The sequence below is a fragment of the Oncorhynchus mykiss genome, chromosome 10, assembly GCF_057628025.1.
Source record: "Oncorhynchus mykiss isolate SJ-2025 chromosome 10, ASM5762802v1, whole genome shotgun sequence".
In the NCBI taxonomy this organism is placed as follows: domain Eukaryota; kingdom Metazoa; phylum Chordata; class Actinopteri; order Salmoniformes; family Salmonidae; genus Oncorhynchus; species Oncorhynchus mykiss.
The window spans coordinates 69,924,907-69,942,116 of record NC_143031.1 but is presented as its reverse complement, the minus strand read 5'-3'; the positions used below and the strand labels follow the sequence as shown (position 1 = coordinate 69,942,116).

Genomic DNA, 17,210 nt, shown 5'->3' with positions numbered 1-17,210 from the left:
CATGTTAATGACATGATACTACAGTGACTGGTGTTTAGACTATGTGACATGTTAATAACATGATACTACAGTGACTGGTGTTTAGACTATGTGACATGTTAATAACATGATACTACAGTGACTGGTGTTTAGACTATGTAACATGTTAATGACATGATACTACAGTGACTGGTATTTAGACTATGTGACATGTTAATAACATGATACTACAGTGACTGGTGTTTAACATTGAGACTATGTGACATGTTAATAACATGATACTACAGTGACTGGTGTTTAGACTATGTGACATGTTAATAACATGATACTACAGTGACTGGTGTTTAGACTATGTGACATGTTAATAACATGATACTACAGTGACTGGTGTTTAACATTAAGACTATGTGACATGTTTATGACATGATACTACAGTGACTGGTGTTTATACTATGTGACATGTTAATAACATGATACTACAGTGACTGGTGTTTAACATTAAGACTATGTGACATGTTAATAACATGATACTACAGTGACTGGTGTTTAGACTATGTGACATGTTAAGAACATGATACTACAGTGACTGGTGTTTAGACTATGTGACATGTTAATAACATGATACTACAGTGACTGGTGTTTAACATTGAGACTATGTGACATGTTAATATCATGATACTACCAAGACTGGTGTTTAGACTATGTGACATGTTAATAACATGATACTACAGTGACTGGTGTTTAGACAATGTGACATGTTAAGAACATGATACTACAGTGACTGGTGTGTAACATTAAGACTATGTGACATGTTAATGACATGATACTACAGTGACTGGTGTTTAGACTATGTGACATGTTAATAACATGATACTACAGTGACTGGTGTTTAGACTATGTGACATGTTAATAACATGATACTACAGTGACTGGTGTTTAGACTATGTGACATGTTAATAACATGATACTACAGTGACTGGTGTTTAGACTATGTGACATGTTAATAACATGATACTACAGTGACTGGTGTTTAACATTAAGACTATGTGACATGTTAATAACATGATACTACAGTGACTGGTGTTTAACATTAAGACTATGTGACATGTTAATAACATGATACTACAGTGACTGGTGTTTAGACTATGTGACATGTTAATAACATGATACTACAGTGACTGGTGTTTAGACTATGTGACATGTTAATAACATGATACTACAGTGACTGGTGTTTAGACTATGTGACATGTTAATAACATGATATTACAGTGACTGGTGTTTAGACTATGTGACATGTTAATAACATGATACTACAGTGACTGGTGTTTAACATTAAGACTATGTGACATGTTAATGACATGATACTACAGTGACTGGTGTTTAACATTAAGACTATGTGACATGTTAATAACATGCTACTACAGTGACTGGTGTTTAGACTATGTGACATGTTAATAACATGATACTACAGTGACTGGTGTTTAGACTATGTGACATGTTAATAACATGATACTACAGTGACTGGTGTTTAACATTGAGACTATGTGACATGTTAATAACATGATACTACAGTGACTGGTGTTTAGACTATGTGACATGTTAATAACATGATACTACAGTGACTGGTGTTTAACATTAAGACTATGTGACATGTTTATGACATGATACTACAGTGACTGGTGTTTAGACTATGTGACATGTTAATAACATGATACTACAGTGACTGGTGTTTAACATTAAGACTATGTGACATGTTAATAACATGATACTACAGTGACTGGTGTTTAGACTATGTGACATGTTAAGAACATGATACTACAGTGACTGGTGTTTAGACTATGTGACATGTTAATAACATGATACTACAGTGACTGGTGTTTAACATTAAGACTATGTGACATGTTAATAACATGATACTACAGTGACTGGTGTTTAGACTATGTGACATGTTAATAACATGATACTACAGTGACTGGTGTTTAGACTATGTGACATGTTAATAACATGATACTACAGTGACTGGTGTTTAGACTATGTGACATGTTAATAACATGATACTACAGTGACTGGTATTTAGACTATGTGACATGTTAATAACATGATACTACAGTGACTGGTGTTTAACATTGAGACTATGTGACATGTTAATATCATGATACTACCAAGACTGGTGTTTAGACTATGTGACATGTTAAGAACATGATACTACAGTGACTGGTGTGTAACATTAAGACTATGTGACATGTTAATGACATGATACTACAGTGACTGGTGTTTAGACTATGTGACATGTTAATAACATGATACTACAGTGACTGGTGTTTAGACTATGTGACATGTTAATAACATGATACTACAGTGACTGGTGTTTAGACTATGTGACATGGTAAGAACGTGATACTACAGTGACTGGTGTTTAGACTATGTAACATGTTAATGACATGATACTACAGTGACTGGTGTTTAGACTATGTGACATGTTAATAACATGATATTACCATGACTGGTGTTTAGACTATGTAACATGTTAATAACATGGTATTACCATGACTGGTGTTTAACATTAAGACTATGTGACATGTTAATAACATGATACTACAGTGACTGGTGTTTAGACTATGTGACATGTTAATAACATGATACTACAGTGACTGGTGTTTAGACTATGTGACATGTTAATAACATGATACTACAGTGACTGGTGTTTAGACTATGTGACATGTTAAGAACGTGATACTACAGTGACTGGTGTTTAACATTGAGACTATGTGACATGTTAATATCATGATACTACCAAGACTGGTGTTTAGACTATGTGACATGTTAAGAACATGATACTACAGTGACTGGTGTGTAACATTAAGACTATGTGACATGTTAATGACATGATACTACAGTGACTGGTGTTTAGACTATGTGACATGTTAATAACATGATACTACAGTGACTGGTGTTTAGACTATGTGACATGTTAATAACATGATACTACAGTGACTGGTGTTTAGACTATGTGACATGTTAAGAACGTGATACTACAGTGACTGGTGTTTAGACTATGTGACATGTTAAGAACATGATACTACAGTGACTGGTGTTTAGACTATGTGACATGTTAATAACATGATACTACAGTGACTGGTGTTTAGACTATGTGTCATGTTAATGACATGATACTACAGTGACTGGTGTTTAGACTATGTGACATGTTAATAACATGATACTACAGTGACCCACTGCTAAATGACGTAAATGTAAATGACTGGTGATGAAACTTGAATAGTCTGTAAGGTGATTAGAAAATACCCTTGTCAGGGATCAACTGTGGGTCTACAGGACTAACCCATATAATTCAAATGTTGGGTTCTACAGGACTAACCCATATAATTCAACTGTAGGTCTACAGGACTAACCCATTTAATTCAACTGCAGGTCTACAGGACTAACCCATATAATTCAACTGTGGGTCTACAGGACTAACACATTTAATTCAACTGTGGGTCTACAGGACTAACCCATATAATTCAACTGTGGGTCTACAGGACTAACCCATATAATTCAACTGTGGGTCTACAGGACTAACCCATATAATTCAACTGTGGGTCTACAGGACTAACACATTTAATTCAACTGTAGGTCTACAGGACTAACCCATATACAGTGCCTTGCGAAAGTATTCGGCCCCCTAGAACTTTGCGACATTTTGCCACATTTCAGGCTTCAAACATAAAGATATAAAACTGTATTTTTTTGTGAAGAATCAACAACAAGTGGGACACAATCATGAAGTGGAACGACATTTATTGGAAATTTCAAACTTTTTTAACAAATCAAAAACTGAAAAATTGGGCGTGCAAAATTATTCAGCCCCCTTAAGTTAATACTTTGTAGCGCCACCTTTTGCTGCGATTACAGCTGTAAGTCGCTTGGGGTATGTCTCTATCAGTTTTGCACATCGAGAGACTGAAATTTTTTCCCATTCCTCCTTGCAAAACAGCTCGAGCTCAGTTAGGTTGGATGGAGAGCATTTGTGAACAGCAGTTTTCAGTTCTTTCCACAGATTCTCGATTGGATTCAGGTCTGGACTTTGACTTGGCCATTCTAACACCTGAATATGTTTATTATTGAACCATTCCATTGTAGATTTTGCTTTATGTTTTAGATCATTGTCTTGTTGGAAGACAAATCTCCGTCCCAGTCTCAGGTCTTTTGCAGACTCCATCAGGTTTTCTTCCAGAATGGTCCTGTATTTGGCTCCATCCATCAATTTTAACCATCTTCCCTGTCCCTGCTGAAGAAAAGCAGGCCCAAACCATGATGCTGCCACCACCATGTTTGACAGTGGGCATGGTGTGTTCAGGGTGATGAGCTGTGTTGCTTTTACGTCCAAACATAACGTTTTGCATTGTTGCCAAAGTTCAATTTTGGTTTCATCTGACCAGAGCACCTTCTTCCACATGTTTGCTGTGTGTCCCACGTGGCTTGTGGCAAACTTTAAACAACACTTTTTATGGATATCTTTAAGAAATGGCTTTCTTCTTGCCACTCTTCCATAAAGGCCAGATTTGTGCAATATACGACTGATTGTTGTCCTATGGACAGAGTCTCCCACCTCAGCTGTAAATCTCTGCAGTTTATCCAGAGTGATCATGGGCCTCTTGGCTGCATCTCTGATCAGTCTTCTCCTTGTATGAGCTGAAAGTTTAGAGGGACGGCCAGGTCTTGGTAGATTTGCAGTGGTCTGATACTCCTTCCATTTCAATATTATCGCTTGCACAGTGCTCCTTGGGATGTTTAAAGTTTGGGAAATCTTTTTGTATCCAAATCCGGCTTTAAACTTCTTCACAACAGTATCTCGGACCTGCCTGGTGTGTTCCTTGTTCTTCATGATGCTCTCTGCGCTTTTGACGGACCTCTGAGACTATCACAGTGCAGGTGCATTTATACGGAGACTTGATTACACACAGGTGGATTGTATTTATCATCATTAGTCATTTAGGTCAACATTGGATCATTCAGAGATCCTCACTGAACTTCTGGAGAGAGTTTGCTGCACTGAAAGTAAAGGGGCTGAATAATTTTGCACGCCCAATTTTTCAGTTTTTGAATTGTTAAAAAAGTTTGAAATATCCAATAAATGTCATTCCACTTCATGATTGTGTCCCACTTGTTGTTGATTCTTCACAAAAAAATACAGTTTTATATCTTTATGCTTGAAGCCTGAAATGTCGCAAAAGGTCGCAAAGTTCAAGGGGACCGAATACTTTCGCAAGGCACTGTAATTCAACTGTAGGTCTACAGGACTAACCCATTTAATTCAACTGTAGACAAACACATTTAATTCAACTGTAGGTCTACAGGACGAACACATTTAATTCAACTGTAGGTCTACAGGACTAACCCATTTAATTCAACTATAGGTCTACAGGACTAACCCATATAATTCAACTGTAGACAAACACATTTAATTCAACTGTAGGTCTACAGGACTAGCACATTTAATTCAACTATAGGTCTACAGGACTAACCCATTTAATTCAACTGTAGACAAACACATTTAATTCAACTGTAGGTCTACAGGACTAACACATTTAATTCAACTGTGGGTCTACAGGACTAACACATTTAATTCAACTGCAGGTCTACAGGACTAACCCATATAATTCAACTGTAGGTGTACAGGACTAACACATTTAATTCAACTGTAGGTCTACAGGACTAACCCATATAATTCAACTGTAGGCCAACAGAGATTTTAGAAAGTCAAGAGAGATACTACTTTCACTGTTGAAGTCAAGATGTGGCTAAACAACTATCCAAGGTGATATTGACTTGCCTCTAAATTGTACACCACATTACAAAATGATGCATCAATAGAGAACAGAATCCATGCACCTGCAAAGCTGTACCAACTTCCACTACCAGGGACTATGTAATTGACCCCTTACAGGAATTGAATTTCCCAACCGTGGACAAACAAATTCCTAATTAGTTTGACTCTAATTGCACCAGGAGAGAATTAGCCAGGTGTATAGACTAGACTAGTTGATAAACTAACAGGTGACCCAACTCCAGTGTGTTGGATTAGCATGGAGAGACAGAGAAACACAGGTGCAGTATAATGTGCAACTTACGCTACTCCTCTGGCGTGATAAATATGGAAATAAACCACTAAGGGGGGTCCTTGGAGATGCACCGGAGACTACGAACACATATGCAGGCATGCATACACTCAAATCAGACACACACACACACACACACACACACACACACACACACACACACACACACACACACAGACTAGCACACACACACTGGAGGGGGGCCACGCCAAATGAGGTGTGCCCATCTGTGATACGTTTCACATGAATCTAGAAATAATAGCTCTGGTGTAGGGAGGAGGGAGGGAGAGCGGGAGGGAAAGGAGGGGGTAATGTATTCTGAAGTGCACAAGTTGATTTTTCTGGGACGACAGCCCTAATGAACCTCCAAGGACTTGTGTGTGTGTGGGGGGGGGGGGGGGGGTCTGTGTCTCACAGATGCTCATTTAACCTCCCTCCCTCCCTCCTCTCTCTCTCTTTCATCTCTCTTTCCTCCCCTTCCTACGTGTTTACCACTTGGGGCCGGAGTCCTGAGCCCGTAACTCTGAGGAAAGTGGGAAGGTGGAGGTCGGAACTCGGGAGGAAGACCCACATGGGAATGCTGCTCATTCACAGTTATCACAAAATGATGCCAGAGAAATTCCTCCTCCTTCCCTCCCTCCATACCTCCCACTTTGCACGCACCTACATCCCCTGCAGAGTGTCGAGCGAGCGAAAGCCATGTGGTGAGAAAAAGAAGCAATTCCCTGGGAAGGAGAAGCCTGGAAAAGCCCTGGCGTGGGTTAGCAGCCGTTGTTACGATGATCTTAATCACCTCGCTTATCCCTTTCATGAATAGATATTACATTTAAGGGGCCGGGCCCAAGACACAGTCATGTTTTTTTCTTTTAATATAATTTACCTAGGAGTAGGGGAATGCATTGAACGCATTACCCATAATTCACTGCCTGCCGAGGGCTCAGTGGGATTTGAAACTTGGGAGAAAAAAAAATCTCTTGCCGTCTCTCCTTTTTCCGGAGAAATTGCCATTATAGAAGAACACCTGGACTATGCTGATGATTCAATCACCAGAACGACAGCAGCTAGCGCGGCCTGCTGCCGACACACACCTGACGAGATTGATGTTTTAACAAAAGGCCCAATAACCGTAAGTGGTGGTACAATGGGGAGAATGAGTTACTGTCACATTAAGGCCCTGGGATCTACTAGAGAGAGGACAGACAGTTAATGGTGGTGGAAGGATTTGTCACCTACGTTTAATGAAGAGGCGTAAAACAGTTAAGTTGCATGTTAATGAGGTGGTTTTAGACTGGTGAACCAGGAGGGATGGATAGACGTCAGAGGGTTAAGTGGTAACATCCAGACCAGTAAAGGTTCAAATCCTAGATTCTAAAGGTGGATTTGTGTATTCACAGCTTGGGTCATAATGGATTGATAATGAGGTTATCTAATTGTAAGCTATATCCTGCTTCTAACACCATTATGCTGCTTATAGCGCCAGAAACTGTCACGACTTCCTCCGAAGTCGGTCCCTCTCCTTGTTCAAGCGACGTTCGGTGGTCAACGTCACTGGTCTTCTAGCCATCGCCGATCCACCTTTAATTTTCCATTTGTTTTGTCTTGTCTTCCCACACATCTGGTTTCAATTCCATCAATTACATGTTGTGTATTTAACCCTCTGTCCCCACATGTCCTTGTCCGGTATTGTTTATTGTAAGTGCTTGTGCACGTTATGTCTGGGGTTTTTGTCCCATTGTATATATTGTTTTTGTTCACAGTGATTTTTATCATTAAACTGTGCTGTTGTAACACAGTCTTTGCTCTCCTGCGCCTGACTTCTCTACCGCCAGTACGCACGCCTTACAGAAACTACGATAACATAGGCCCATGAGTATAGTCAATGCTGATATGATTCATACAGGTGACTGTATGACCTCTTTTAGACTTTTGATGTAGAGCATGTGGGCGCAATGAATACCAAACTCTCTAGTCTAGGTGACCTGAACGCGCCAAGCCTGTCTCATCTCACCCAACGCTATTCCCACTGCCTCTTATCTTCTTCGTCAACCCAGCGACAAGAGAAACAAATTCACCTTGTGATTGGTAATGGGAGGTTGTCAAGCTGTCTGTGGCGCTGTAGCTCTATAATTACCTTCTTTGTTCAATTCCCTTCTTCCGTTTCCCCCTCCACACTTTGCGAAAACAAAACCGGAGGTGTTCAACGGATGCGTCCCAAATGGCACCCTACTCCCTACATGGGATAGGATACGTACAGGCCCTGGTCAAAAGCAGTGTTCTATAAAGGGAATAGGGTGCCATTTGGAACGCACAGGTCCAGAGCAGAGGTGTTCATTATTACTGATTACACACCCACTTAAAGTTGGGCTGGAGGGAGGAAGAGGGGAAAAAAGAGCTTTACTTGATAGGAAATTATCTTATTTTGACATATATTTCAAAACATCCCTTGATCCCATAAGCTGTGATGAGGAGAGGAACGAAATAGAGAGAGTGTGTGTGTGTGTGTGTGTGTGTGTGTGTGTGTGTGTGTGTGTGTGTGTGTGTGTGTACGCTCCTTGTTCCTCATTCTTCTTTCATTTTCATAAAGGCTTCAATCACTAGCTGTTAGCCTTCAGGGAAGACATCCGAGTTTAACATGCTACGATGCTAACAATACTGCAGTATTTGTCCTCCTGAAGAGCCATGGCATCAGCCCCAGGAGGAGACAGAATGGAGGCTCAGTGCCACCACTGAAATCAACGCTTATCTCATTATCATGCACCTGGAGTGATGACCATGGGAGATGTATTTTGCCTCTGCCAAAGCTTATTAGTGACAACAGTTTGGCCCACACGGTGGTTTTAGGATCCTTCACACACACACACACACACACACACACACACACACACACACACACACACACACACACACACACACAAACAAACACATTTGTTCTTAAAGGAGTACAAACGCTTGTCACTGTTGTGGTACCCTGTAAGGTATATTCTTTGTACCTTTAACTCTAGGTACATAGTTGTACCCTTGCAGTTTGTACCTTAAAAGAGCCAATAGTGTACCTTAAGGGACAAGATGGTTCCTTTTAAGTGGCAAAGATGTACCTCTTAAAAGGTTCTGGGGTGTTGTTTTAACACTGTAGGGTGTAAAACCGCAGTTTCATTTTTCCCATGGTGCCTTTCAGATTCATTTTAGAGTTATCAGTACCACCCATGACTGTGTTTGCTAGTGACAGAGACATGGTTGTTGCATTCATCTAAGTGAAAATGCTATTATTGAAATTAAACTCTTAATGACAGTACATTACATATATCATAAGGCCATACTTTGACAGTCCATTTTTACCCCATCACAGTGATCTGAAACTGCTGGATTGCAGGCCACATCAGGCAAGTCTTATTATGTTGGCTTGCAAAGTGCTTTTTAATTCCTATTGGAATCCAGCCAGAGTTAGGATATAAAAAAAGGTGCATTTAGAATGACTGCCAAGGTAGACAAATTGATTAACAATCTAAATGGGAACAATCTCAGTAACGGGTACAAGAAGTCCAACTACCAACAAATTGGATTAGTTTAGAAACATATTTGTTATTTATCTTTGTGTAGCATACGATCAATCAATCCATTTGCATGAAAAAACACACATATTGAAACAAACAATTCTGAAAATCCCCCTGCAATAGAGCATGCCGAGCGGTACCCTAAAAGGTACCGAACAGTACCATGTGAAATCATTATGTGTACCTTTGAAGGTACATTGTGCATTCACCTTTTTCTACCCCAGGGAACAATACTATATAATATAAAATAATAATACTAATATTAATATATGCTATTTAGCAGACTCTTTTATCCAAAGTGACTTACAGTGAGGCCTGCATGCATTTTACGTATGGATGGGCCCAGTAAACAACGTTGTTTTCAACGTCATTTCAACAAAAACATTAAAAGTTGAATCAATGTGGAAAACTGGATTTGAAAATAGTCATCAAAGTAAGGACATTGTGTATTGTTTTCACACAACTTTGAAACCAAATTCAATGACATGGTGACATTTTCTATTTATTTCACGTTAGTTGTGTCCAGAGGGGTAGAATGCAGAGAAGTGGAGCATGAGGAGTGGAGGTTAGTGGAGGATGGATGAGGATAATTGAGGACACAGGTAAAAGGAAAACAGAGAGAGAATGAATGAGAAAGCAAATAGGAGAGGGGGAAAGAAAGAATGAGATAGACAGCGAGAACGAGGAGAGGATGAAGGAGCAGCATTCTAAGAAGGAGTGAGTGAACTAAAGAGAGAAGAAAGCTGTATCTATAGCAGGGAAGGCCAACTCCAGTCCTCAGGGGCCTGATTGGTGTCACACTGTTGCCCCAGCCCCAGCTAACACACCTGACTCCAATAATCAACTAATCAGGATCTTCAGTTTAGAACGCAATTAGTTTAATCATTTGTGGGGGGGGGGGGGGGGGGGGGGACGACAGCACTTTGGCCACCGAAGCCTGGATCTGCCTATGATCTACAGTAAATGTAGAGCTCACCAGCTCCGGTCAGTCCATCTCCTCCGGTCAGCGGCTCCCCCTCCTCTTCCATCATGTCCACCCTGCACTCATGGCCGAGGTGCCGTGTCCCACCGTCCTCCATATCCACGGCTCTCCCTCCTCCTCCTCCTCCAAGGAATGCCACGGTCCAGTCCAGCTCAGTCCCGGCTAGCGCTTCCTTGCGAATCCTTGCGAAAGGCTTTGAGGCAGATAGGATCGTCTCTCACTCTCTCACTGTCGTGCCGCTCTCTCTGGCAGCATAAAATACGCCTTTTAAAAACGGAGGAGAGAGGGAAGTGGGGCTCCAAGAGTGGGGAGGGAGGGAAGGGTGGGAGGGAGGGAATGAGGGACTGAGGCAGGGAATGAAAGAGAAGGCAGGACAGAATTGATGTTAGGTGCGATAAACAGCTCAATCCATCAATCTTGTGCTGTCAGATGGAGCACCTAGACTAGACTGGTGGAGGCAGGCAGGATGGGACGCTGACGTTCTCTCTCTCTCTCTCCTCTCTCTCTCTAACGCACTGCCACAGCTAGATCCAGGCAATGCAGCAGGGGACTCTCTCTTTCCCTGTGTGTTCCTCTCTCGCTCTCCCTCCCCTTTCTCTCTCGCTCCCTCTCTGTTCTTCTCTCTCTCTCTAAGAAAGGCAATTAACAAGACCATGACTGATGAGCTCCTTATGGGAGATCTGCCATGCAGCAGGTGAAGCTAGCAGATGCATACGGCAGAGCACATGAAAACATAGAGAGAGTGAGAGAGAGAGAGAGAGCCTCAGAGAGAGAGAGAGAGAGAGAGAGAGAGCCTCAGAGAGAGAGAGAGAGAGAGAGGGGGGGGGGAAGAGAAGGAGGGGAAAGAGAGAGAGAGAGAGAGCCTCAGAGAGAGAGAGAGAGAGAGCCTCAGAGAGAGAGAGAGAGAGAGAGAGGGGGGGGGGAGATAAGGAGGGGAAAGAGAGAGAGAGAGAGAGCCTCAGAGAGAGAGAGAGAGCCTCAGAGAGAGAGAGAGAGAGAGAGAGAGCCTCAGAGAGAGAGAGAGAGGGGGGGGGGGAAGATAAGGAGGGGAAAGAGAGAGAGAGAGAGAGAGAGAGAGCCTCAGAGAGAGAGAGAGAGAGGGGGGGGGGAAGAGAAGGAGGGGAAAGAGAGAGAGAGAGAGAGAGAGGGGGGGAAGATAAGGAGGGGAAAGAGAGAGAGAGAGAGAGAGAGCCTCAGAGAGAGAGAGAGAGAGAGGGGGGGGGGAAGAGAAGGAGGGGAAAGAGAGAGAGAGAGAGAGAGGGGGGGGGAAGATAAGGAGGGGAAAGAGAGAGAGAGAGAGAGAGAGAGCCTCAGAGAGAGAGAGAGAGAGAGGGGGGGGGAAGAGAAGGAGGGGAAAGAGAGAGAGAGAGAGAGAGAGGGGGGGGGAAGATAAGGAGGGGAAAGAGAGAGAGAGAGAGAGAGAGCCTCAGAGAGAGAGAGAGAGAGAGAGGGGGGGGGGAAGAGAAGGAGGGGAAAGAGAGAGAGGGGAGTGGAAAATAAGTATGCGTGCAACTGTAGTACATGGTGAGTCTTAGAGGTTTTTGTTACATTGTTTATTTCACTTTTGTTTACTATCTATTTCACTTGCTTGGGCAATGTAAACATATGTTTCCCATGCCAAGAAAGCCCTTTGAATTTAATTTAATTGAGAGAGAGAGGGAGAGAGAGAGATTTGCCTAAACATCAGGTAACCTATACAAAGCTGTGAAGGGATCTGAGACAAGGCAAGAAGAGCATTCTATGCCATCAAAAGGAACATAAAATTCAACATACCAATTAGGATCTGGCTAAAAATACTTGAATCAGTTATAGAACCCATTGCCTTTTATGGTCGTGAAGTCTGGGGTCCGCTCACAAACCAAGAATTCACAAAATGGGACAAACACCAAATTGAGACTCTATATGCAGAATTTTGCAAAAATATCCTCTGTGTACAACGTAGAACACCAAATAATGGATGCAGAGAAGAATTAGGCCGATACCAGCTAATAATCAAAATCCAGAAAAGAGCCGTTAAATTCTACAACAACCTAAAAGGAAGCGATTCCCAAACCTTCCATAACAAAGCCATCACCTACAGAGAGATGAACCTGGAGAAGAGTCCCCTAAGCAAGCTGGTCCTGGGGCTCTTTTCACAAACACACCCCACAGAGCCCCAGGACAGCAACACAATTAGACCCAACCGAGTCATGAGAAAACAAAAAGATAATTACTTGACACATTGGAAAGAATTTATTAAAAAAAACAGAGCAAACTAGAATGCTATCTGGCCCTAAACAGAGAGTACACAGTGGCAGAATACCTGACCTCTGTGACTGACCCAAACTTAAGGAAAGCTCTGACTATGTACAGACTCAGTGAGCATAGCCTTGTTATTGAGAAAAACCGCTGAAAGCAGAACTGGCTCTCAAGAGAGGACAGGCTATGTGCACACTGCCCACAAAATGAGGTCAAAAACTGAGATGCACTTCCTAACCTCCTGCCAAATGTATGACCATATTAGAGGCACATATTTCCCTCGGATTACACAGAACCAAAAGAAAGAATTTGAAAACAAATCCAATTTTGATAAACTCCCATATCGACTGGGTGAAACACCACAGTGTGCAATCACAGCAGCAAGATTTGTGAAGTGTTGCCACAAGAAAAGGGCAACCAGTGAAGAACAAACACCATTGTAAATACAATCCATATTTATGCTTATTTATTTTACCTTTGGTACTTTAACTATTTGCTCATCATTACAATGCTGAATATATATACAGTACATAATATGATATTTGAAATGCCTTTATTCTTTTGAAACTTTTGCAAGTGTAAAGTCCACCGTTAATATTTATTGTTTATTTAAATTTAGTTTATTATCTATTTCACTTGCTTTGGCAATGTAAACATATGTTTCACATGCCAATAAGAATGGCATGAATGAAATTGAATTGAGAGAGAAAGACCAGGGGAATAGCTGTGTTGAATATCCCTGTTGTTTTTTTTATGAGAGAAGATGGTGCAGTGCTGGGGAACGGTTCTGAGGATGGTGCAGTGTTGGGGAACGGTTCTGAGGATGGTGCAGTGTTGGGGAACGGTTCTGAGGATGGTGCAGTGTTGGGGAACGGTTCTGAGGATGGTGCAGTGCTGAGAACGGTTCTGAGGATGTTGCAGTGTTGGGGAACGGTTCTGAGGATGGTGCAGTGCTGAGAACGGTTCTGAGGATGGTGCAGTGCTGAGAATGGTTCTGAGGATGTTGCAGTGTTGGGGAACGGTTCTGAGGATGGTGCAGTGTTGGGGAACGGTTCTGAGGATGGTGCAGTGCTGGGGAACGGTTCTGAGGATGGTGCAGTGATGGGGAACGGTTCTGAGGATGGTGCAGTGCTGGGGAACGGTTCTGAGGATGGTGCAGTGCTGGGGAACGGTTCTGAGGATGGTGCAGTGCTGGGAACGGTTCTGAGGATGGTGCAGTGCTGGGAACGGTTCTGAGGATGGTGTAGTGCTGGGAACAGATCTGAGGATGGTGCAGTGCTGGGGAACGGTTCTGAGGATGGTGCAGTGCTGGGAACGGTTCTGAGGATGGTGCAGTGCTGGGAACGATTCTGAGGATGGTGCAGTGCTGGGGAACGGTTCTGAGGATGGTGCAGTGCTGGGAACGGTTCTGAGGATGGTGCAGTGCTGGGAACGGTTCTGAGGATGGTGCAGTGCTAGGGAACGGTTCTGAGGATGGTGCAGTGCTGGGAACATATCTGAGGATGGTGCAGTGCTGGGAACAGTTCTGAGGATGGTGCAGTGTTGGGGAACGGTTCTGAGGATGGTGCAGTGCTGGGAACGGTTCTGAGGATGGTGCAGTGCTGGGAACAGTTCTGAGGATGGTGCAGTGTTGGGAACGGTTCTGAGGATGGTGCAGTGCTGGGAACGGTTCTGACTATGGTGCAGTGCTGGGAACGGTTCTGAGGATGGTGCAGTGCTGGGGAACGGTTCTGAGGATGGTGCAGTGCTGGGAACGGTTCTGAGGATGGTGCAGTGCTGGGAACGGTTCTGAGGATGGTGCAGTGCTGGGAACGGTTCTGAGGATGGTGCAGTGCTGGGGAACGGTTCTGAGGATGGTGCAGTGCTGGGGAACGGTTCTGAGGATGGTGCAGTGCTGGGAACGGTTCTGAGGATGGTGCAGTGCTGGGGAACGGTTCTGAGGATGGTGCAGTGCTGGGAACGGTTCTGAGGATGGTGCAGTGCTGGGGAACGGTTCTGAGGAGGGTGTAGCATGACAACTCCTCCAGCAGGTACTACAGGTTGGTACAGGACAGAGGGATAGAGAGAAGGATAAAGATGGAGTGTGCTCCCCAGCTCATTATTATTAACTGAGCTACTTCCAGCATCGTTCGACAAACACCTCATTGATTAGCCAAGGTGTGTGTGTCTGTCTGTGTCTCTGAGTGTGTCTTCATGTGAGTTGGATTGGTAATTGAATGTGTTCATTTAAGAGTTTGTGAGTGTATTCATCCTTGTGTGTGTGTGTGTGTGTGTGCGTGTGCGCGCGTGTGCATGTGCATGTGCGTGTGTGCGAGAGAGAGAGATTGTGTAGTCACATGCGCCGAATAGAACTGGTGTAAACTTCACAGTGAAATGCTAACAAGAAGAATAAAATATACAAGAATGGAGCTATCTACAGGGAGTACCAGTACCAGATCACTGTAGAGCTATATACAGGGAGTACCAGTACCAGATCACTGTGGAGCTCTATACAGGGAGTACCAGTACCAGAACACTGTGGAGCTATATACAGGGAGTACCAGTACCAGATTACTGTGGAGCTATATACAGGGAGCACCAGTACCAGAACACCGTGGAGCTATATACATGGAGTACCAGTACCAGAACACTGTGGAGCTATATACAGGGAGTACCAGATCACTGTAGAGCTATATACAGGGAGTACCAGTACCAGAATACTGTGGAGCTATATACAGGGAGTACCAGTACCAGATCACTGTGGAGCTATATACAGGGAGTACCAGTACCAGAACACTGTGGAACTATAAACAGGGATCACCAGTACCAGAACACTGTGGAGCTATATACATGGAGTACCAGTACCAGATCACTGTAGAGCTATATACAGGGAGTACCAGTACCACATGACTGTGGAGCTCTATACAGGGAGTACCAGATCACTGTGGAGCTATATACAGGGAGTACCAGTACCAGATCACTGTGGAGCTATATACAGTGAGCACCAGTACGAGATCACTGTGGAGCTATATACAGGGAGCACCAGTACCAGAACACTGTGGAGCTATATACAGGGAGTACCAGATCACTATGGAGCTATATACAGGGAGTACCAGAATACTGTGGAGCTATATACAGGGAGTACCAGTACCGGATCACTGTGGAGCTATATACAGGGAGTACCAGTACCAGATCACTGTGGAGCTCTATACAAGGAGTACCAGATCACTGTGGAGCTGTATACAGGGAGTACCAGTACCAGATCACTGTGGAGCTATATACATGTGTAACGGATGTGAAACGGCTAGCTTAGTTAGCGTGGGCGCTAAATAGCGTTTCAATCAGTGACGTCACTTGCTCTGAGACCTTGAAGTAGTAGTTCCCCTTGCTCTGCAAGGGCCGCGGCTTTTGTGGAGCGATGGGTAACGATGCTTCGAGGGTGACTGTTGATGTGTGCAGAAGGTCCCTGGTTCGCGCCCGGGTATGGGCGAGGGGACGGTCTAAAATTATACTGTTACACATGGAGTACCAGTACCAGATCACTGTGGAGCTATATACATGGAGTACCAGTACCAGATCACTGTGGAGCTATATACAGGGAGTACCAGTACAAGAATACTGTGGAGCTATATACAGGGAGTACCAGTACCAGATCACTGTGGAGCTATATACAGGGAGTACCAGTACCAGATCACTGTGGAGCTATATACAGGGAGTACCAGTACCAGATCACTGTGGAGCTATATACATGGAGTACCAGTACCAGATCACTGTGGAGCTATATACAGGGAGTACTAGTACCAGATCACTGTGGAGCTATACACAGGGAGCACCAGTACCAGATCACTGTGGAGCTATATACAGGGAGCACCAGTACCAGATCACTGTGGAGCTATATACAGGGAGCACCAGTACCAGAACACTGTGGAGCTATATACAGGGAGTAACAGATCACTATGGATCTATATACAGGGAGTACCAGAATACTGTGGAGCTATATACAGGGAGTACCAGTACCAGATCACTGTGGAGCTCTATACAAGGAGTACCAGATCACTGTGGAGCTATATACAGGGAGTACCAGTACCAGATCACTGTGGAGCTATATACAGGGAGCACCAGTACCAGAACACTGTGGAGCTATATACAGGGAGTAACAGATCACTATGGATCTATATACAGGGAGTACCAGTACCAGAACACTGTGGAGCTATATACAAGGAGTACCAGATCACTGTGGAGCTATATACAGGGAGTACCAGAATACTGTGGAGCTATATACAGGGAGTACCAGTACCAGATCACTGTGGAGCTATATACATGGAGTACCAGTACAAGATCACTGTGGAGCTCTATACAGGG

The 17,210-nt window shown here is 43.3% G+C and overlaps 1 protein-coding gene across 4 annotated transcripts in view; it reads right to left on the bottom strand.

Moving 5' to 3' along the window:
- LOC110498435 (type II inositol 3,4-bisphosphate 4-phosphatase) overlaps window positions 1-11,364 on the bottom strand; it is a 258,204-nt gene extending 246,840 nt beyond the window's left edge. For 3 of the 4 annotated variants that reach the window (XR_016483906.1, XR_016483907.1, XM_036933681.2), the window contains exon 1: window positions 10,626-11,199. Coding sequence is in view for 2 of the 4 variants with exons in the window: in XM_036933681.2 (XP_036789576.1) it covers window positions 10,626-10,728 (103 nt within the window). In the remaining 2 variants the exon portion in view is untranslated. Of the gene's footprint in view, window positions 1-10,625 lie in introns of all 4 variants that reach the window. The other variant, XM_036933671.2, reaches the window with a different exon arrangement.
- Window positions 11,365-17,210: the final 5,846 nt, after the last annotated feature.